Here is a 24,630-nt window from a genome sequence, read left to right as displayed (position 1 = left end):
GAATATGCAAAATAATAAATATAATGGGCACATGAAAGACACAGTTATGAATTTTGCCCAACATTGCCCTTTATAATTATATAGTATTAGTTGCCCTATATAGTTATAGGCCTAATTAGTTATAGTTGCCCTATACAATAATTTAGTAAAGTTGGGCTGTAAACGCTTTTGAACTTCAATCATTTTGGTAATGGCTGGTTAGAAGATGCATTCTAAAATATCAATAATGTAACTGAGGGTTCTTCTGCTTATCCATGAGGAGAGAAACTGGTTGAGTTAGAGCTCTCCAAGAATACTGTTAGCCTTGTTTATAATTGCTTATGCTGTAATATCATATGAAGACTGGCAAAAGAGAAGTCTTAAAAAATAAAAGCCAGGGGACGGAGGCCATAAGTAAATTAAACATAACACAAGAAGCAGATCAGGATAACATATATACATATATAGATATATGTATAATTCAATGTATATATAGATATACATTGAATTATACCATCCTGCTAAATTATTGTGTAATTTTTTTTTAATAGTCTTTGTATATAGCTTCACATATCAACTGAACAACTCACGGTATTCTACCACCAGAGACATTTGAGTGCACACATTTTAAAAATTCCCAAGAGCCTCATGGCAAAGTAATACACTGAACAAGCATGCTGGGTTCCTAAAGTATCAATAAGTTTCATGAGGAGATACAGAAGAATTCCAAATTTTCAGCTGCTGGCAAGACAGCTTTGGTGAAAGCGCCGAACCTATAAGACCTCCAGATATGCCCCAGAATGTCCATTGCACTGACTGGTGTTTGTTCTTTCTGCACCAGGACCACTTACTCTTGGCATGTCAGCTAAACTGGATTAGGAACTCAGGTGGGAAACTCACAGTGAGAGCAAACGAAGTTCAGAAATGTTTTAATGGGAAACTACCCTTGAGACAAAAAAGATGAAGAGAAAACAAAATAAACAATGAAAAGAATTGATTTCCCACAGTATTTTTCAACTGTCAAAGCCAAGTGTCAGCTAGCTACTAAAATAAATAAAAATGCTACTACTTATTATTATTTTACTAGTTGTAGGTAAAAACTAACTGTGGGTATTGTCATTAACACTCATCTCTTACAATTCAATAAAAGATTTGTTATAAAGATATAGCTCTGTTGATAGATACTTGGGAAAGTTTTTGGGATTTTTTTCCTTATTTTTGTTTGTTTTTAATTTTGTTTTTTTTTTTTACTTACAAGACATTAGGAGGACATGATGAAGACTAAGTTCAAATACAAGATTTCATATATTCAGAATTATGTGTGTTGTGATTCTAATGGCAGTTTTCTGCTTATCAGTAAACACATTTCTGACCCTCCTATTCATTTAAACTTACCTTGACATTCTCCCATTGGAAAATTTATATTTCATAACCTCTGAGTCTATTTAGTGTCTTGATAATTGCTACATGCACAGTCAAACCAAATAGGTGAGTCTCAAGACCAAATAAAAGTCTTCATTTTCCTATTAATTGGTCTGTGTTTAATTATCAGCAGTATCTTCCTTGATTCCTTGTAGAAAAATGCAGCAGCTAATTCCATACTTACATGGAAAAAATACTTAGGTTAACACAAATAAATGGGATGCTAAAATGCTGATGCTTATGGAAAAATAACAAATTGTCAGCAATAAACCCAAAATCTCAGCCATTTTGCTTAAAAGCACCTCCTGCAAAACAGTGTGGGGGTTTTATCCTTGACACATTGGAATAATCTGTGTTAAATCCCTGGGGAAATGCAAAGAAGATAGCAGTCAGATTGCTTCTCTGCCTTATCTGAATTCCAGTGGCCAATAGAAATCTTATGGTGAAAAGCTGAAAATCCGCAGGAAAATATTTTCCCAAGAACATCAACTTGAATGAAACACCTCCAAAGAATCTTTTATAAACTTTTAAACTCTTTCTCACATCAAGGCATTCTTGACACAAATCTTAACTGAAACACTATCCAATGTTTTATTTCTTCTATAATATATGACATATAGTCATCTTTCACATTTTCTGTAAATCATCACCTTCATATCCATAGTATTGTTTATTAATAACACCATAAAAATACTGAGAGAAAGTATAATTTCTGATCATATTTTAGAGAGTGTTCTAGGAGGTCACTGTCAAACCTTGAGGGTGAATCTCTGATGCAAAGGGTCAGCAAGCTGATTTGATTAAAGAAAAACAGAAAACCTAATTGTGAGAGCAATTTTGAATATTTGAAACTCTCTATGTATCTCTGTAGTCATTTGCTTCCATTTTAAATGGACATAAAATAAGGACTGTCATCTATTTTATATGATACTTAGATACTCTTTGTTTCTTCAAAATACATTTGTAGCCATTCTTGCTAAGCCTATTAGCTTCTCATGGCACTTGTTTCTGACTCTTGACGTCTCATCCTTGCATGTATCTCATTTGCTACTAACTCTCCTCAGTTCTCAGCTTCCTCTTTCCCATGCTTCAGTTCTAGCCAATTTCCAAAGCCAACCACTCCATATGCTTAGAGGCATATTAGACTTCTGTCATTTTTTTTCTCTCACATTGTCACATCTTATGCTTCTGATTCCCAGAGAGCCACAAATTACCAAGAAAAAAAGTGTTCACAGATAGAGCAGATAACCTAAAATATTTTTTTAGGTTAGCAGATAACCTAACCAATTTTTTTTTGTGAAGGTCATGTACTAGTGCTACTGTACACTTTGCTATGAAAAGCAGGTGAGAAGAATTATTTCTGCTTGCAAATTGTTGCTCAGCTTCAATGAAAGAAGCAGCACAGATCTATCACTTCTCTTTAATAATGTAAATTTATGAACTAGCCTGGTGTTTTGCCATCCATCCTCCTCAGCTATGGCTTTGATGCTTATCTGTTGCTTATATAAATCTTACATAAATTTAACTTATAAAGCAGGAAACACAAAATACCTTGCATTTGGTTATGTTCACTGAAAACACAGTAGAACCATATTGTGTGTGGGAACACAAATGTTTTAAATACTTAGCTCTGCATAATTCTTCTTCTTGTGCTTTATGTGTGCACATGAGTGCATATGTATTTCTTTGTGGCTTACTGGAGGGAAAAGTATTTTATAGAAAGTCATTATGACTGTCTTTTCTGTTTTCAAGTAGATCATGCATGTAGAACAGGAAAAAATCCTTAGATGATAGAGACTGAAAGACAGTCATCAGCAGCTCATCTGCAACCATGGAATGGAATTATTATTAAATATATTACTTTAAAGGGGTGCATGAAGTCCAGACCCTGAGAAAAGCAGGATGGCCAGGTGCTTGGTTGATGCCTCAAGAGTGATAAAAAATGCCATTTGGAAAACTCATATATGTCCTTCCTTTACTGATAAATGTGTTCATACAACCTGATTAGCTCAGACAGGTTCTGATCCAGCTTTCAGTACGTGAAGAAAAGAATAACTAAGGTCTAACTATATTTTTCCATTAGCTTCTGTCATTAGTGCATCTGAATCAGGCACTTAGTTCATAGATTAAAAAGCACAGATAAAGCATTCTAATAGATTTTGAAACTGATTTTCTGTTTTGAACCCCAGAAAACTAGAAAGCTTTCTAATTTCCTATTAACAGACTCACAGACTTGCAATCTATGCTATAATTCATTATCTGAATAACATTTTGAATATCATTGCACAAAAAAACCCCAAGTTCAACTGCATTTTCTCAAATTATTTTTCATATTATTGAAATGCATTCAAGTCCATACACATATTGCTTTTTGGATGAATACAGCATTTTCAAGATCTCTATGTGGTACGAAGAACAATCTTTAAAATAAGCAATGAGTGAGAAAGTACAATCTGAGGCAGGAATCTAAATCAGGAGTTAAATGTACATAACCTTCCAAGGTCTTGATCATTATGAAAGGGATTGCAAGTACATGCCAATAACTATTCCAGGATGTAAACATTTGGGCTGCCAGTGTGTTATTTACATCTATAGAAAATTTATAACTGGAGAAAATGGTATTTAATTTTGAAATAATGCAGACTGAATATGAAAGGTTTCTTGGCACCAACAGCTATTAGAATTGTGCATTGCCCTTTATGGAAAGTGACTGAAACCTTATTCCTTTGAAAGTTAAAAACAGTGAAAGACTTGAAGATGACTTTAAGGACTCAAGCCCTGTTGGCTGTAGGCTGCAACAGAACCTTTTACAGTTGAGTAAATACTTACTTCCCCCTCAACTTCATTGAAAAAAATTAACTTTACTTCTATTAATAACAGAAGTAATAATAGAATAATATTATTCTGTTTTGAAAAAAATTTACTTTACTTCTATTAATAATCTTGGTATAATACTTTGCAGTCTTTTTTGAAATCCAGGGCTGTATCTGTGTGATACAAATGCAGTGGACTGCAGAGATATCCAAAGTAGCTCTGAAAAATATGAGACAGGAGAATCATGCAAAAGACCCAGGGTAAGGCTGCTGTCCTAATTCTGGAACATTAATCACACTGAAAGGTCTATATGGCACAGCACTGCATTGGCTCTCACACTTGAGAATGTTAAAAAAATCTGTTCTAGAGGGGAAAAAATTTCTAAAGCATTTCTGATCCTCAACATCTTTATAGTTAAAATGACTGCCATTCAGTCCTCTCTACCTTCAGCTATTGAAATCAGCATCAAACAGAAGACAAATCATGCTAGCCAAGATCTGATACACTTGGGAATTTTAACTGGAAATATCAACCCTTCACAATGTTCTATACAGCAATGCAGAAGCAGAAAAAAAATTTGATTTAAGAAGATTTTAAAGAAGAATTATTTCTCCTTTGCACACTACTGAACACAGTATTCTTTGAAAAGCACCAAAATAGTACTGCAGTCCTTAAAAAAAATCATGTAATAAATTCTGCAGCTTTATTTCTTTGAAAAAGGGGATATTTCTTTATGATTTTTATCACTGCACATTGCTTCAAAGTAAAAGCAGAAGTATTAGTTTGCAAAATTAACACAATTATGTTCTTGTTTGCTTTTATGCATCATCACCTTCAAGTATTTTGCATTGACCTTCAATCAACACAATCTGTTTTAATATGCCTTCAGCTAAAACTATGAGAGGTATGTTTTATGGGCAGAAAATGCAAGCATTTGAAACAAACAATTTATTTCAGCTCAAGTATCACAAATACTATCTAGAAAATAAAATACCCATAATGACATTATTTACAGCACCTATCTTTCACTACAATAAACAATTCCTGTTGTAATGAAGGATGCTATCCTAAGCCTGCACATTTCAGAGGTCAAATTCAAAATAAGATATGTATAAAATTTCTGCATTAATATCAGCATGATCTGAAAAAGGATATGATTTTAAAATGGAAATCCTATTTCCTTGCTGGCTCATAAACACTTAAAAGGTTAAGCTGGTAAAATATAATTCTTTATTCAGGCCTCTTCTAAGCTACTGAAGGCAGAACTAGTTGTTGCCTAGGACAACAAAATATTTAGTGACTGTATTTTATCTGTTTTTGTAGAGAACTTGTGGGCTGGCAGAAGAGGTTATTTTCCAGGGGTTTTAAAGGAAATAAGAAGTCTATTGTACTCCCTGGAAAGGAGATCACATTCTGAAACTTGAAATATGAACCTTCTAATAGAACACCAAGATTTTAGAGAGAAAAATCAAATGATAAGGCAATTTATTTGTTCCCTGAATGGAGAGAGATTTTGTTAAGATACTTCAGAGACATTGCTCTCTCTGGCAATAGATAGAGTGGGTTGCTTTATAATGCAAGATAATTTTTTTAATAAATCAATCATTTGTGCTACCTTGTGTGTTACAGGACAAGAAAATGATCCTGCAGATGGAACACAATAGGTGCTAAAATTGCTCAGCTTTGATTATTAGTGCTAAAAATGACTGCCAATCACTACCTGATTATAATTTGTTTTGAAGAGAGTGTGGGGGAAGAGAAGGAATGAAATAAAAGAGAAAAAGAGGGGGGGAAGTTCTGATTTTAAAAATTCTAAGGCAAATGTTTGCCTCAGAAAGGAGGGAAAAGCAAGTGCTATCTGCAAATTTCAATGGCTAGATTTACAAATCAAACATAGTGGTTTTAATATCACTTTTAAATCACAAAACAATATTTTTTTGTTATTGCCATAATGCAAGGAAATAAAAGAATCAGGAAAATTACTTCAAAGTATTTATCTCATGTCTTCTATTAAAATAACCTGTAATACAAAATGACATCAGGTGAATTAGAAAAGAATCATTATGCTACCAAAAGAATAAATGTCATGACATTGTTCACAGTGCAAATACTTCCTTCCTTCCTTCCTTCCTTCCTTCCTTCCTTCCTTCCTTCCTTCCTTCCTTCCTTCCTTCCTTCCTTCCTTCCTTCCTTCCTTCCTTCCTTCCTTCCTTCCTTCCTTCCTTCCTTCCTTCCTTCCTTCCTTCCTTCCTTCCTTCCTTCCTTCCTTCCTTCCTTCCTTCCTTCCTTCCTTCCTTCCTTCCTTCCTTCCTTCCTTCCTTCCTTCCTTCCTTCCTTCCTTCCTTCCTTCCTTCCTTCCTTCCTTCCTTCCTTCCTTCCTTCCTTCCTTCCTTCCTTCCTTCCTTCCTTCCTTCCTTCCTTCCCTCCCTCCCTCCCTCCCTCCCTCCCTCCTTCCCTCCTTCCCACTGCTCTGAACTCTAAGCACTGCCATGATCCAAAGTGGGAGTGGGAAGAGGTAAACACAAGATGTTTAAAGGAATTGCCATGGTTTATGTCATCTCAAGCTCTTTTGCAAGTAACAGTATAGAGGAAAGAGAATGATGTATTTTAAAAGTATTTTCTTCAGAGTGAGGAACAGATGGAAGCTTGCACATCAAATCACTCCCAGGCTGTAAGATCACTACCTATGCAAAACATTACATGCAGAAACTGCACAGAAGAGTTAAACATGTTACAAAGTTAAAATACTGGCACATGGATTTGTTGAGGATACAGAGCTTCCAATGAGATTTCTAGAGACAGCCACTGCAATACTACAACAAAACAACAGTTTCTAAATTAAAAGTAACATCCACAGTAATTTAGGAACTGAATGATGGAGATATTATCAGCATTCAAAACAGAAACAGTCTGACTGCAGAAAGAATAATTTTCAAATGCAAGATCCAAAGGAACAAATTTAGTACATTATTGCAATTGGTACATCTTTAATTATTGCAAAAGAAACAGATATGCATTATTAAAACTGCTTTGAGACCTCTGTGGGTGCCCTGGATAAAGGGAATCTACGTAACTCCAGTATATGGAAAAAATGCTATTTGTATAATAGTGCATGGCTTTTTTTGTATATTTAATGAACTTACTGATCCAGTGTCAAAGGTAAATAGAGTAATTTAGAGTGTTATCCTTTGTATTTGAAACCATAGTGGGTAACAGATGTGAATGTAATCCAATCCACAGCGTTGTCCTACTAATGCAGGAGGAAATGAACAAATCCATATACATCTTACCTCATGAAGAAGTAATGCATCATGATGAAAGCCATTCAGTTGCATACTCATCTTTTTGATATGAAAAACACAAACAACTCTTCTGTTGTCAAAAGAATGCTCAATATCTGGTTCTATTTAATTAATTATATTAATGATCCTAATTAATATAATTAGGATAGCTTTGAAAATGAAGCCAAAGAATTTGAATGGATTTTGAAATTTTCCTTCACATTTTCTCAAACAAACCAAGGTTGACCATTACCCATTTAAAAATTGTAGTTATTTAATATGAAACCCACCATAAATGTAGTAGAAAATGTTTCCCCGAATGTATTCATGCATCTTATACATAGGTTACTACTTTACTAATGAGCGAGAAGACCCAAAGTTCAGTCTGCCTGGCAGAGAATTTTAAAGATTCACATTAAAATTTCAAAAGCTAGAAATATCAGTTCCTTAGTAAAAGAAGAACTCTTAGTAAAAGTAGATATTGTAGGTGTATTAGTCAGCTAAGGCCTTGTGAGAGCTCAGAGCACCAAGTTCAACACGGTGGTTTCCATAACTTAGACCTACAGGCTCAAGCTAGATATGCATAAAGAAATTCTGACTTTGAAATTAGACATGTATCACTGCCACTCTGTGACTGCATTGGAGCTGTAAAGAGAAGGACCAGAAAGATACAGAACAAGGATTTCTGGATGCCTGAAATTACTAAATGATGTAAGACTCTTTGGTTTGCAAATGAGACCATTGACAGGAGAAATGATAGAAGTGTGTAAAATGAACCATAGCACAGAAAAGATACATAGAGAAGGAATTCAAAGATTAATTTGATGTGCTACTAGCAACAATGTGTAAAAACTTGTTATCTGAGGACTGGAAAGTAAAAAAATTGATGTCAGTTTTTGAGACTAGTTTCACGGAACATCCACAATAATACTGGCCCCTACACCTATCCCAGGTGAAATAGTAGGAATTTAAAACTGTATACCAGTAATGCACACATGAATAAAGCCAACCAAGAAGAGCTGAAGTGACTGCATGTAAGGATGCCTCATATCTCAGGAACCTACTGGTGCTCCTTGAAGCAGTCAAAATCACATAGTGAAGGCTAACATGTTCCTTGATCTGCTTGTTTGCCCGAACTTCTAAAGCCTTTTGATGAAGTCACTCTGAAAACCCTTTTACAAAAAAATACCCCAAAGACCACAAAACAGCAGTCATTAAGGATTAAGCATTAAGAAGAGGTTCCTTCATGGAGAAACAGCTGTTTAAACCAGGAAACTGCAGGAGAAATCACAGTTTTCAAGGTGGAAGGTTTCTAGTGAATTCCTCAAGAGATCTGTGAATGAACCTCGGCTCAATTTATTTATTCATTCTATAGGCAAGAAGACCAGCAATAAGATCACAAAATTTGATCATGATAGGAACTTATTCCAGGTTAAAAAGTCAAGGACCAGTTGGGCCTAATTTCAGAAGTTCTTGAGCTCAAAACTGTTATTTTAAGAATGCTATGCAAATAATTCATAATATGCTTGTTCATAATATACTTGCTACATAACCTTCCCTGGTCCTCTGTTTATAGTGATTTTTACAGACATCACAGTGGGTTACACAGACCTACTGATCTGATTCACTATGGCTGCTGTTAGGCTCTTTCATTCCTACAGTAAAAGACATCATGGGCTTCAATAATCATGTACCCGCTTTAAATAAAACGAAAAGAGTCACTTTTTCACCAGTATATAATTCAATTAAATTGTGGGACTCATCAGTGATCTTGTGAAAGGTCCAAAGTATTTAGCTATAAACTAATGGAAGGCAGTCCATTGGTAACTAATTTCTCTCTCTGATATTTTTTGCTCTGATCCTGAACAGCAGCCATTATATCCTAAGAGAAACCAGGAGTGCAATCTGGGAGAGATATTCAAGGATGCTTCCCAAAAAGTTCAAAGTATGGACAGTAATTGAACCATAGCATAAAGATTAATTTTACAGAAGAAAAAGACTGAATCATCCATGGGAAAGAAGTATGTATGTGAAAAGAAGCTCAGAGTGCAAGATGAACTAATTGAGAAGAAATGTAAACCAGGCCACTTCCATGTAACCCTCCTCCCAGGAGTTCAACTATCTGTGATCCCAGACCTACTTTCAGTACAGCGCAGCTGTGCAACTGTTCTCAGCTTCCTTCTGAGAAAATTGCTAGGGCGTGAGAGGGAGCTGTGAGAGAGTGCACAGGCTGGAAGCATTTGAGATAAGAAAGGTAAAGTTGCAGACATAAGTAAGATTGTTGACACAGGGAAAACTGGCACCTCAAAGATTCAAGGAACAGCACTCACATGAAGGGGCATAAAATCCTAACAAGAAAAAAGAAAGGGAAATCAGAAGACAGCAGCTCAGCACTACCAGATCAGTGGTAGTTCAGTGAGCCCCAGAGGCCAGCTCTCCCCTTACCTGAGTGATGACTACTTGCCCATTATACTGAGTGACTCATTTTGTGGGGGTTGATTTAATGCCTAGTTCATTAGTCCTACAAAGTATTGTGTGTTACACGACAAATAATCTGCTTTGTGCTTTTAAGGTGTTTATATCTTGCCTGAAGAATCTCTATGGTAAAAGTTCCCCGAGGAGAGCGAGTCCCACAGGGGGAGGGTTACATAAGTAATCTAGAATAACAGACAAGGATAATATGATTAGTCATATAGAAAAGCATTTATACTTCAAAGCACAGGTGCACAGGAGGGGATTGTGGAACATGCTGGACTTTTTTTTCAGCAGATGATATGTATTTCAGAAAAGTTCCTCATGGCTACAGCATTGAATAAATTATATCTGAATCAGGATACAGAATTTGATCTCTCTAATGAGCCAAGAAACCTGGGAGACAAAAGCAGAAGTGTTGGGAAAGCCTAATATAAGAGAAGGCATTTTGAATACTTACAATCCCAGGATAAGAAAATTAGAACAATGCTTCCCAGAAAGCACATCACAGAAGGAAATGGATCTGGGAAATTTCTAAATTATCTAAATGAAAAATTAATTACTGAAACAAAATCTAAATTTCAAAGTCTGACTTGTTGAAGAAGGACTGAGAACGCTGGTGGGAGCTTACAAGAAACACAAATGAGTAACTTTTACAATTATTCTTCTGATTCAAATGCTTTTAGAAATTGCTGCTTGATTGCCTTTGAAGAAACACATGCTCTATTTACACATAAAAGTTTGAAAGAAACTAGCATGTAAGTTAGAGATGACATTACCTTGCCAGAATAATTTGAAATAACTTTTAGGAATATGAATATTAAATTTGTTTTTTAATGCCAGAGAGCTGGCTGGGGAACCAGAAAAGCTGAGGGAAGATGCCCTTTCCCACCAGTGCCTCAGGACATTCTCCCGCTTGGTGCTCTCCTCACAGTGCTTGTAAATGTGCTTATCTAGATGATAATTTACAAGAATAATAAAACTGTGCTGGAAATAAAGTAAGAACTGTTCTTTTTAGGAAGACAAGAAGACTCAAAGTTCTGATCATTCCAGTGTTCTATGGGAATAAAGGAAAAAACACGAAGGATAACTTAAATCATAGAATCATTTAAGTTGGAAAAGACCTTGAAGCTAATTGAGATCCACCATAAACCTAACACTGTCAGGTCCCACTAAACCATATCTTTAAGTGTGACATCACACCTACATGTCTTTGAAATATCTCTAAGGATGGTGACTCAACCCTGGTGACTTCTGTGGGCAGCCTGTGCCAGTGCTTGACTACTCTTTCTTTTCTGTGAGGAATCTTTTCCTAATATTCAATATGAGCCTTGAGGCCATTTCCTCTTATCCTATTGTTTGTTACTTGGGAGGAGAGACTGACCTCCACCTTGCCACAGCCTCCTTTCAGGTAGGTGTAGAGTGAAAATGTCTCCTCTGAGCCTCCTTTTCTCCAGGCTGAGCACCCCCAGCTCCCTCAGCCACCCTTCACAGGATGTGTGCTCCAGACCCTTCACCAACTTTGCTGCCCTTTTGGGATACGCTCCAGTGCCTCAACCTCCTTCTTGTAGTGAGGGATCCAAACAGAAGATATTATCTCTAGCACCAAACCTGTTCCTACCCCTCCAGGACCCATGCTTGATTTCCCAACAGTTAAATCCAAAGTAGCACCAAATATGAACAAAGGGATTCCTTGAAGCAAAATGGGTACGGCTTTCATGTCAAATTCAGTGGCTGAAACTATTTAAGAAGCTGAAATGAAGAAGTTATCATTTCTGTAGCCCTTGATATTTTTTTATTGCATATTAGGCAAAACTTTAATTTAAATTTCTTGTTCTATCTACAACTGAGGCATCCAGAGCCTCCAAACCAAGGGTACGCTGAATTATTTTTATGATTCTGAGTCTGTTTCTTTCCCTTGTTTTTCAAATGTCTGGATTTTGACCTACTCAAGAGAAGAGTCCTGTTCCTGAGTTAGTGGCTTTGACCTTTATGCATTCTTTTATGAAAAACTTTCTGGATAAGATTTTCTTTGCTAACAACTGAAGAAGTGAGACCTTTGAAATCAATTTCAGACAGCAGGACTGCTGGTTGGAGCTAAGTATCTCATTCTGACAGACTGCATAATGCTTCAAACTAATTTCTTGTCCATTTCTGAAAGATTCCCTCCAAATGAAAAAAAACAGTAATAGTAAATACCTTTCTAAGCTACAGATTTTCTCAGTGAACATAATATCATTACATTGAGCTCCTACTGATTGGGAGGAATCAAATAAGGCAGGATTAAAACAGTAACTCTTATAAGGCAAAACTGTTTTATTAACTTTGCTCTAGAACAATATAATTCAAACCTATCAGGTGGAAAAATATTTATGTCTATAGATTCCTATATCTATAGAAGTATTTATACAACCATTAAACAGCTTCTTGCAACTCATGGCAAAAGGAGGTGTTTTCCCAAGAAGTACAAGCCTTCAAAGTGAATATAATGTTAAGCTTTAAAGTTATAGGGACATAAGGGTTTCATTTATGTAAGTTTTACAGAAGTGTATTCCTGTTAACTTCAGTGCAGGTACTCCCCTTTTCATCAGTTTAAGCATGTTTGGAATCAAACCACAAACCTTTAATGACGTTTTAATGATCCACTTGGGGGAGCTAAAGGGTAATTTGTTTGCAAATTGATTGTGGCAAAACGGGATGCAAAATTACAGAAAACAGTAAGAGCAGAATCTTCTACTTTTTTCAACTCAGTGCTGATTGATGACCTATATTAGCTTCTGAGGCAAAGGGTCCCCAATTCTTATTAAAATTCCAGCAATTTAGAGAAACAAGAATCCCAGTTATAACTAGCATAGCAGCAGACATCCGTAATGCATCAATCATATCCTGACTGCAATTATGTAGCTACAAGATACATTAAATGAGACAAAACACACAAGGCAGAGTTTGGCCATTACACTACATTTTTTTCTGCCAGTTAACATCAACTGTGGCAGCAAGAAAAGAAATTCTAATGTTCCATGGTTTTGTCTTCCAGCTAACATGAATTAACTCCTTTTATGCTTTTCTTTCTTTTGTTTAGATGCTGGTCTCAGGCACAGACACCTGTGCCTTGTGCAGAAGTTACTGTGCTGCAGCAGGGCTTTTCACCATAGTTATGTTCTTTATTTCTCCAGCCTGGGACACAGTGGGAACTGTTTCCTAGCATACAACTACAGCAGCTGCTTTATCTTATGCTTGATTGACTGTGGTTACTGGTAGCCCTTGGAGTGCTCCTCGGACTCCAGCCCTAATCAGAGGCAGAGATGCAGCATCTCCTACACCTGAAGGAAGAGCAGAGCCTTTTGTCTGTGAAGAATCAATAACACATGATATCAGGCTTCTCTCCATGTAGAGGTTGCCCTAAAAGTTAATATAAACTGACATTACAGTTGATTTCAGAAGTCACAGCAAAGCTACAATCCTCAATCTTTTATAAGAGAAAACAACTCACTTTCAGACACATAACTCACATGAAAATTCCTCTGGCAGAGCTGTACTGTCAACGTCTTCACTGTAACATTAGAAACTTCACTATAACAGCACAAACTTCCTCTCATTCCAAATTACCCTGCAGAGCAGTCCACATTAAAGTTTATGGTTGCCCATATGTGGGCATCTAATTAAACTGAGTCATGTAAATGAAGTTTCAAGCAAAATTGATGACTAAATAAAAAACGATGTTTTTTTAGAATAACTTACTAACAATAAGGTTTCCTTATTTTATGTTTAATTCAGCTGGAGCTGTGTTCTTTGTAGCTGCAAACTCCCAAAACATATTTTTAAATGTCATTCTGCCTCCTGAAGGCAAACACAATCATGCTGATTGAATACCATGCTAAAGACAATGGCAAACTAAATGGAAGCAAAGGGTACAGCCAACCCAGGTACAGGCATGAAAGGTGTAGTCATTAAGAGCTACAAGATACATTAAATGATACATTGATGATTGTACTTGTGGTGCAAATTGCTTTTCTGTGTTCTCCTTGATGTACAAGGACAAGTACTATGTAATGTATTTGGGAGGAACTACTGCTATAAATTAATCAACTTACATTAATTAATTCAATCTCCCATATTTTTTTCACAAGGTCCATCGATGTATAGCCATTAATTAGAAAGGATTTGGTATAGTCACCCAGTTCAATGGAATCCAGCCATTCAGCTACAGAGGAGGGGTTGTAACCATCGTGACCGATCTGCTTCATCTGAAAAACAAGGATGAGCAACAATTACTGGTGATACCCATTAAACACCTTTCCAAACAGGAGTTACACATGCTGTTTTCTTTGGGTCACTTATCTTCTTCTCTGATCAACAGTCTTTTAATGGTTGGTAGAACATGAAACAATTTTGTGTTTAAGCAGCAATAGAACTTAGTTTTTGATGCATCTTTTTCTTATGGAATCTTGCCTTTTACACCAGAGTATACCAAGACTGTAGCTGGAGTTCAATTCTTTCTAAACATCAGAGAATCCATAAGTGGGGGAAGGCAAAAGGCTAAAAGAGATATTAATATCCTTACTGCCCAAAAATGTTGGATTTTCACCTCAGATTTCATAGAAGGGGAAGAAATTAGACTGAGAAATGGTTCTTTTGGTATCATACTGCAAATGAAATATATGGTCTTGGTTGCATTATTCCTAAATTATCTTTCCTACCAGGCTATATGTTATTTTCTAACAGCTGAACCTGCACTATATTTTTCCATCCCCAGGGAAGGTTTAAAAAAAGTCTCTTTCCTCTACTTGCTCACATTTTTCATGGCATGGGAATTTAACATGTTTTATATTTCTCACTGTCTGCTAAGTTCCCTGAGATTGGACAACTGAATCAGATATTATTGGAATGTAATTGACAGCATACCATACACAGAAGTGCACCATTTACATCTATATAGAAACACAGCCACCTAATGTCATAAATCTTGTTTTCATAAAAAACTAAGAAATACCTCTGGCATCTAATTTTTCTGAATTTTGTTAAGCTGCCAGGAAGTAAAAGCTGCAATTTCTCTTTCACAAATGCCTCTCGGTGACACAAGTGAAGACTTTCAAGATAGTCATTAAAGCTATTAAAGATAAAACTTATAAAGCCTCTACCTGTGCAGTTTGTTACGCCGCACTGTTATAATGAATTTTAAAGTAACCTACAATAGTGGCAAAAATAAAAGTAGAATGAGGTAGAAAAAGTTATGAAATAGCCTCAATTATCAACACTATTCTGCACATATTGTCTTTCTATGGAAATGTAACTATTGCTAGCTTGAAAATACACTGAACCGGTAAATTATCAAGAAGCTTTAGAGGGTTAGAAATCATGGGTTTTGCATAGGTTCTCCTGACTGTGCAGGGGTGACTGCAAATAGTAAAAGCCAGTCTCCCATTTTTGCCTACTAATATACATTCCTACTTTATGAGAAACAATGGAAGTGTGACAGAAACATAATGCTTTGAGCTTAAACGCTCATATTCACGTTGCAGTGTGCCTGCATCACTCCTCTTTGGCATACTGATTTTACAAAGGGTATGCTTAAATAGACACTTGTAAGGCAAGAACCTGATAAATGGAATAAGAAAAATCTAGTATAGAGAAGTCATGAAGACAGGGAACAGACCCACAGGGAACACTTGAGTTTCAGAAAATATAAGGTATTTTTGTTTCCTTTCACTAACAAAGAAAATTGATGCACCATCAAAACAATTTTCAACCTATTCAGATAGGGCATGTTATGCAAAATATTTCTTGTGTTTCTTACTATTTGATCTTTACATTTAATAGATTGTGATTTTAATTTTTTTTTTTTGGCATCCTGATTTGAGAAAACCCACGCAGTCTGGTCCATACTTCTGCTAACCCATCAGCCTCTATGAAAAGTAAATACAACATGGCAAGTTTCTAAATTCTCAATTCCCACTGGAGATCTCCATCAAAAGAATTGTTAAAATTGATATTCCTCTACTACAACAGAGTTGCAAAGGGCTGCAGGCAAGTAAACACAGGTGAACAATACAATAAACAAGAGAACAACTGAAATGGATGTGACAATTTCAGTGTTTGGATTTGGTGCCAATAGACAAAACTGTTATTGGGTCACTCAATAGCCCACATGAAAAAACACTGGTCTGTTGTAGGGCAGCAGCTGATTCTGCAAGCATTTTCCCTCTCCCAGATTTTTGTCTGCTAGTATTCAAGGCCATGCTGCAGGTAGTGCAGCTGCTTAGCCTTGGATCAGATCTGTGTGAGGAAGAGCAGTGGGAAATTTGGCCAGGGCTTTAGCCAGACCCCACCTTTTGCAGGAGCTGCATCTGAACTCAGGTCCATGTCCTGACACTTACCTAAGCTATGCTGTAGGTATGTCTGTGCCCAGCCACATTTGTTCCTCCTCAAACACTGACTGACCCTCCAAGGTGACCTTGTCCTGTCCCTATCCCTGTGAGTGTCCTGTTGATTTGCCCTGGGATGTGGCTGCTCACAGTCACTGCCACTGTCCCTGCCCTACTCACCTCTGAGCTCCCAGCCCACCTGCCCTGGCAGGACAGTTGCTACTATCACAAAAAATTAATCTCGGAACTAGAATATTTACTATTGTTTTCAGCACAAAACCATTATTTTGCTTTGTCATGAACAAAGAACTACTCTTTTATCTAAAACAGGCTTTCTAAAATGAAAATTATTAAAATTTCAGTATCTGTCCTCTTGTCTCTTTCTGTTTTTTAATAATACCAACTTTATTAACTGTCATTCATAGTTACCTGAATGTTTTCCTTTCAAACAATTACTGACAGACATATTGGTTATCTAGATGTGACAGTATCATTAATAGTATCTGCTTTTCATATAAAATGTTATTGAGTTTTTAAATAAAACCACTTTGAAATATCTGTCTGTAAGTGCTGCCCTTTTACTTTTCCAGAGATTCAGTTTAGCTGCATCTTACCCCAATCTTCATTAACAGGTCATGACTCTTAGACTGTATCTTTTCTTCTATGCTGCACTATTATCTTGGACTCCTCTCACAGATAATTTAAACCCCGTAGGCTTCCTTGTTGATTGATGTTTCTTGAAAGAAAAATTCCCTCCTACCTACTGAGTATATTTCCATGGATATTTCAATCATTTTGAACCAGCTACAACACAAGCACCAGTGATGTCAAGCATCCAAGTAAGTTGCACACTGTTTGATTCAGATCAATGTAAAATCTCTGAGCTGCAAGTCATGACAGTGTTTCAAATATTAACTGCTCATAAATAGGGGCACTATTGTTCTTCCACAGACACTACTACCAGTTCACTCAGCTGTTTAGAGAGCAATACCAATGTCAGCTCTTTCACTGCAGAAGATTTTCATGTACTGACTGTGGAAAAGGCTAGGAATTGAAGCCCAAGGGATTTAGAGAAAAAAATATTTAAGAAAATATGATTCAAAAAAGTATGGAGGAAGATACAAAACATATGAAATTTCTCTCTTAGGTCCTAATGATATATCATCAGTATCACTTCCTTTGAAATGAATAGAAAGCAAAAGCCAGAAAGAGTTCTTTCTCATAATAACATAGCAATGTCAAGTAGTATACTAATGGTTTGAGAAACCCCTCTCAAGAGACTGTCTGCATAACAGACTTTTAAAAAACATATATCACTGCTGTGTTGATAGAGCATTTTACATTAGGATAAAAGGCACTTGAGTTTTTTGTCTCTGAAAGGTGGCCAAATAAACACAAACAGGGCTTCAAAGTAATCACATATGCACTAGAAAAATCAAGGTAAATTCAGTAGCATGGTCTGTTACCAGTTTTCTCTCATCGTCACAGACAGATAGAGAATTAATACTATGTTCTCCAAAGGCAGTATCACTATCCAGTGGAGCTTAGTATCACTATCCAAAAGCTTTTTATGTGTTGTACAAGGAGGATGAGATTACTTGACTTTCACTGCATTTTAAATGGTGGCTATGATTACTGTGAATTTATGCTTGTGTTCGTTTGGAAGAAAGATCTTTTTAGCAAGCATATATGCAAGCAAGCAATGCTTTCTTTTACACTGCTGGCCCATTCAAGAGCTTTAAGGAGCATTTTTGGGAACTTACATGAAACTATCAGCTACCTAGCTAAGAAATTTTAGGTGGTTGTAATAGGGGATATAGCAGTTCTTTCTTGTTTCCTGTCTTTGTCAGCTATCTGTTATATATCATGTACTTCACAAATGTGGTCAGTTGGAGTCCTGTTGTTGGAAGAGGAGATCATTCCTCCTCTAGAGCACCGAAAGAAAAGGCTCAGAAGAGTGACACTTCTGAAGCCCAGAGAGCCTGGCTGGAACAGGGGCACCACACGGAGCTGGTTCCTGCAGTGCCTGGGCAGAAATTGAGCCTGCAGTCAGGGGCAGAGGAGCAGCTTTCACAGGGGATGGGCACAAATGACGAAGGACCTGAGAGGACTTTGCATGTGCTGCTGGTAGAAAGGCACTGAGTGAAACAGGGTCTGCCTGCAGAGAGACAGCAGGTGAGGAAGAACTGTATATAAACTTTTTGGGTTTCTATTCCATCTAGCCTGTCACATATTTTAAAAGTTAACTATTCAAGCTTGTGTTCTATTAATGTTAGACTTTTCTTTCCACTAATCAAAAGCCTTCTGTCTTCTTGTGGAGCTTGTTAGAAAAAGACAGTACAGGCACATTCACTTCACAGCAGTGCTTGATTCAGGATCTTGCCTCAATGCAAGGTCCAGAATACCCCTGAGTTCAATGTTTCCTACCTAAGATTGTCAGAATTGCAGTAGCTATCCATTCTATGGTTTTTTCAGTTGGAATCTGTCTTCCAAATTTAAAGGAAAATAGATGCACACCTGGGGGATTTTGTGTTTGTTTTTTTCTTTTTTCTGGAGAAATGTAAACCATTCCAATCCAGAAGAATGAAGAAACTTCCCAGTTCTTCATCAGATACAATATGTGGGACAAAGGAATAACAGTTGTCATTCAGTGATAATGTATGCAACAGTTTGGACATATCCATTGCATAAAATGTAATCTTAAGAAGATCTAAAGATGAAATTAGTGGACTAAGTGGAAGCTATGACTTTTGATCTCATGAAAAAGTTTAAGTCAGCTCCTTCGGGTTATCATCCCAATCCGGTTACCAAAAAAAGAGGATAGCACTTCCTCTAATGTAGCGTATCTCCTTGCCTGCTGACTATTCTCAGGGCAGCCAGAAGATACTGTGGAGCCAATCGCAAATAAGAAAGTATACAAGAAGCAGGAAAGTAAGTAGGACATCCTGTATGGCAACAGTGGCAGGACCAGCTGCATGCTACTGTTATCTACACGATACAGATAAATGTCAGTATGTCATGTCTAGAATGGCTCTCTGGTAGGCTCAGATAAGAAGGAGAATGTTTATGATACTTCTTTCATCAGTGAGATTTGAAGGACATGCCTGGAGAAGTCTGTGGGACTAGTCTAAAGTCGGTCTGAAGTAAACACCTGGAACTATATCTTGCATGTATCTAATTGCTTCTACTGATTCATTCCTATTGTGCTGCATTACTTAAACAACATAGACTACCCATTTGTATTTCAGACTTGAAAAATTCATGTGTTATACTGGATTCTAATTGCTTTTTTCTGTCCTTGTGGCTAAAGGTCTTGCAAGTGGTGCACTAAGCATGTGAGTGGCCTCCCCTCAAACCAGAAAAGTAACATCCAGAGGCATAAGAAGCAGGGAAAACAGCAGAGTAAAAAGCACGTCCTTGGAATCCCATTTTTCATCTTCACTTCCAGCAGACCAGAAACAAGAAGTCAGAGTCAGAAAGGGTCATCAAGATTTTGCAGCACCTCCTAGTTTGGAACCTGTCTTAGGAATGGAAGTGCTAAATGGGAGGTAATTAAACACCAGGGCTGGCATCTTGCTGAACTCTGCAATGTCTAAGCCAATAGCAATATGGCAGCAGCAAAGATCACATGATGTGATCTTTCTCTCTTACATACACAGCATAGTTAATGAGCACATGCACATGTCAGCACAAAGCAGAACAGTCGTTCTGCTTTCCTAAATGCCAGACTCACTGTGCTTGCACAAGAGTGTTACATATGAGTAATAAGTCCAGCACTTTTGGAAGCAGAGCTTTACAACACCACTTGCAGACAGGATGTGCTCATAGCCTGCTCAAATCCTACTTCTTGTCTCGTTCTGCAAAGCACCCAAGAAAAGAGGCTGGCTGCCTGCACACCACTGCTATTCCCAAACCTGCTTTGTGCTGAGACCTCTCTGTGCAGGAAGGAACAAGCTGCTTTAAGAATAGCTCTGAAGCCAGGAGAAAGCTGCTCTCAGCTAACATCTTTCTTCCATCTGTCAAATGAGAGCATGTGTTCCCATTATATGCTGGGAGAAGGAGCCATACACTGAGCATCCCACACAGAACCAATCCTTTTTCTTGGATAAATTTTGAGATAACCTAGGATAATTGTAATTTAAAAAAAACCAACTTTTTGAAGAACCCACTGAGAAGTCACTCACACATAGGTTTGGGATGCTGAAACAGCTGGCCAATGCTCCTTAGATTTTCTATGTAACCTAAGTGTGACTAAAATTTTATGCCATGACTGTTATTACTTTCTTAGTCAATTAAGCATACACTGCACACAATTCTTTTCTCAGTATTAATTTTTTCTCAATAATTTGCAGCTTCAGTATCCTTTTATATGTTATCCCCACTTCTCAACATATCTGAATTTCCTTTCAATAAAGCATATAAAATCCTCCACCAAAAATTTATTGATTTCATTTTTTTTCATACAAAAGTCTTAAATGCAATAAACTCTGCTATGAAATTTGCTTTAAGACTGATGTAATGTATAAAATACTCCTATTTCAAGAATTAATTTTGCAAATGATATTTCTACCAGACTATCTTACCTTATATTATTAAAATAAGCCATAAAGTGCTCTAGTTAATATTAAGGTGAAACTTGAGAAATTTAAATTACATTGGTACAAGACAAGAATTAGAGCTACAAGCTCTAATCCAACAAAAATGAAGAGTATTTTGGAAAGAAGCATTCTGTCTCAAAGGTTTCAACCTTACCTACCTACTGGTGAACATATTAATTTTTCCTCTTATGAAATGTTCTTCTCAAATACAGAATATAATGGGAAAGAAAACATTTTGAGAAATCCAGGTAAACACACCCTTTTATACCTGCTTAAGAGACCACAATGCTTAATTAATCTATATTTGGCCAAAATGTGAGGGGTTTTTTTTCCTATTTAAAACCACTTCAAGCTCCAGAGAATGGTTCCTAATAAGGATACTGGTTTTTGATATCTAGAAATTCAATACTCTTTAGGAAGGAAGCAGTTATGAGTAAAAAATTTCAGCTACTAAATACCTGCTGCATTTCCAGGCTGCAGAGATGAATATGTATCAGAACAACAAAAAAAGCTTTTAAAAAAGCTATTTTAAAATCTTGATGATAGATTTGTTGCTTGATTTTTACCCTTTTAACTTTTAACTCAGTGCTGCCTGGGGCTTTAAGAAAGTGTTGTTTGATAGGTGTTTTTTAAAGCACTTAACTTCCACCTCAAACTAAGAGCAAAAAAGTATCTCAAGATAGGAAACATGATTGGTAGAACTAAAAATAACATCATCAGCAATGTCATTAAGTTAAAAATGCATGGAGTCATCGAGATTTAAATTAAATGAGGAACAGAAAAGAGGTACATGTTCAAAACAAACAAACTAACAGAATTTTTATCTAATGAGATTCAAATTAGTGAGACTCCAATTACGGTTTGAGGTCTTAATATATTTAGATGGCATGCACTATTTTGAATGCAGGATGACAGAGCTGAACTTATCAACACACAAATAGAAATACAGCAATGTTTAATGGATTGCTGCAGGATGTGAAAGTGTTTTATGTATTTAGCAAGCTGTTGTGAATACAACAAGGGTGTGTTACGTTAGATAAAACTTCCCATGATCCTAATTTTTGGGCTCTATAACCTGCCTTCAAAAGAACTCAGTTTATATAGGAAATTATGTGTTTTTACTGTGTAAGCTCCCTTACATTGCTGAGTCATTTACATGGAGAAACATGATCCACAGCTTCAGCTTGCAACTGCATTTGATTTGGTGTAACATCCTTGCATCAAAGACAAGTTAAAAATGTGGTCCTTAGGGACTGCCTTTTTAGCTCAACAGGGAAGAAGCTAAAAACTATCCCACCATTATCCAGCACATGCTTCAAGCCATCTTGTGTCACTTAACTATCTTTGGTACAGAATTCTTCTGAGTAACTGCATAACCATCCTGTTCTCAACTGGTTTCAAGAGTACCTCCAGATCTCGATCCTGTCTCACATCAAGCAGGTGCGATCCTGTCTCACATCAAGATGTTAAAAGGACTGAGGTGTAGCTTTATAACAGAATCTGCTCTCAGCATTACTAAACTCTCCAAAAGCAGACCATATTAGCAATGCTTTCATAAACACTAGCCACCGAGTGCAGACAGCACTAACATGATGATATATTAACAATAATTTTGAAGAATGTTAACAAAACCACATGAAAGCTGATCTCTCTAAGAAGCATGAGAAACAGTATAAAGATATCATCAGCTACAAGCTCAGCTAAAGATTACAAAATTTTTGTTTGAATGATAGTATTCCTGAAAAATTCATAAATTCATAGATAAACCTTTAATATCTTTTTAAATTCATCAAATGCTACTTTTAATACCCTGCTTCTTGTACCATTTATCTCATTTGTCTAATATGGTACGTGGAAAATGGTTCTTTTTATTGATCTTTGGTGTTTCCATGTGCAAACTCATATTGCAGTATATATGGATTGACTAACACCTCCAGACACAGAAATTGCTTCACAACTTCTGATTTTCCCATACAAAAGAAACCTTTGTGCTCTTTCTTACAAGTCATCCATCCAGGAAGCCTTGATGCATCAAAAAGCCTTTTACATGATCTAAACTGAAAAATCCATTAATAACTCTTGTCATTCTTCAGCATTATGAAACTTCAAGTGGAATAATCTCTATTTACCTCAATTACTTCTGATATGCTGCTACCAGAACACTCAGTGCACTTTACACTTGATTTTATTCCTGCCTTAGTATTTTGCACGAAGTATCAGCATCACATGTGACAGCCTTCTGAGCCCTACTGGTGTCTGCTATTCATCATTCATTCTCCTTTTAAAATTTTCCAAATCAAAGTAGTAATTTTTCATGTTAGGTCCACTATCTCTAGTTTGGAATGGTAGTAGGAGCCTCCAGTGATACATTCTGGTATGCAGAATATTCTATCACTGATTTTAAAATCTAGATTTTAAATTGGCTAGCACTAAAAATGATTGGGAAAATGGCTGCAAGCTTTTCTGTCTGCAGCTGAGAAGCAAAATTCATATACATAGCAGAAAATGAAATATGCAGCCTGCAGGAAGTCTCCGTATGTCACACAAAAGGCAGGTACTAGGAAACAATCTTTCCTCCAATGCTTTTATGAGTACTTATATAAGGGGCAAAGTATTTCCAGGGCAACTCCTATGTTAAGAAAGGCATTCTGGGATTCATGGACAGCCTTATTTACACATGTATAATGGCAGTCTATAAATAGGCGGAAAGGTCAAAAGGAATTCAAATTCATTCTAAACAGCCGTCACGTCAAATTACAGATTTTAGTTCCCTTTGCTTTGTCAACTACATCTATACAAAGGGAGTTCAATACATTGACATTATTTTACACCATATTTGCATACGCAAAAAATGTGTCTACAAAACCAGTAGAGTTACATCTATCTCCATTCCAAAAAGTGTTTTAAATAATGTGAATACTGCAGGGGTTAGTTCCCTCAGTTGCATAATAACAGAAACTATACCTTTGGGAGAAGCTGGATTGCTTGGAGTATTCTCTGTCTGTGCCCAGAGTTAAGGATTCCTATTTCCAGGAGATCCTGGTCCTCCATCACGTTGCTTCCCTAAAAATGGGGAAAAAAAGTGGAATAAAAATTGAAAACTTAACAGATGCCCTCAATACCCTGAAACAGGCCCTTCTGTCACATTTAAAAGAGAACACTTTGCTTAACTTATAGCATGTGACAAGAATAATAAATTACTGATGATTGCATTCATTTTCACAATAATAAAATATGGTGGCAGGTGCTTGAACCCATGGACTATTGCTACACTGCTGGCAGCACTGCTGGTGGAGAAATTGTAGCTCTCACTCAAGCCAAATACCAGATGTGATTGCTCTTTCATTTGGAACCATGGACATGACTACAGAATTGTTCAGAAACTCTCAATTTTTTCAATTCACCTCCTACCTCAACTATCTATTTATGATGTTCATTTCCCTCCAGACTGAAAAAAAATCATCACAGAATAAGATGAGGAGAGTGGATAAGGATAAAATTATTTAGTTCATTGATAGTAAAATGATGAAGAAAGGGACTGGTGTCAACAAACTATGCAGTCCCCATCCCCCATTTAACTGTACCAGTTCAATCCTAACTTTACTTGTCTCTGCTTTTATTTTCCGGCTCGTGGGCAGGTCAAATAGTTCCAAACATTCAAATAGCTGAAAAAGACCATCTGTTCAAATAATACACAAA

The 24,630-nt window shown here is 36.6% G+C and overlaps 1 protein-coding gene across 3 annotated transcripts in view; it reads right to left on the bottom strand.

Moving 5' to 3' along the window:
• ANKS1B (ankyrin repeat and sterile alpha motif domain containing 1B) overlaps window positions 1–24,630 on the bottom strand; it is a 408,607-nt gene that overhangs the window by 138,609 nt on the left and 245,368 nt on the right. For all 3 annotated transcript variants that reach the window (XM_066549544.1, XM_066549545.1, XM_066549546.1), the window contains 2 exons: window positions 23,896–23,994; window positions 14,063–14,215 (listed from right to left, as the gene is read on the bottom strand). In XM_066549544.1, coding sequence (XP_066405641.1) covers window positions 14,063–14,215; window positions 23,896–23,994 — 252 coding nt within the window. The remainder of the gene's footprint in view (window positions 1–14,062; window positions 14,216–23,895; window positions 23,995–24,630) is intronic.

The sequence above is a fragment of the Molothrus aeneus genome, chromosome 5, assembly GCF_037042795.1.
Source record: "Molothrus aeneus isolate 106 chromosome 5, BPBGC_Maene_1.0, whole genome shotgun sequence".
Taxonomy (NCBI): domain Eukaryota; kingdom Metazoa; phylum Chordata; class Aves; order Passeriformes; family Icteridae; genus Molothrus; species Molothrus aeneus.
Note: the sequence above shows the minus strand (reverse complement) of the source record. Positions and strands in the feature narration are given on the sequence as shown.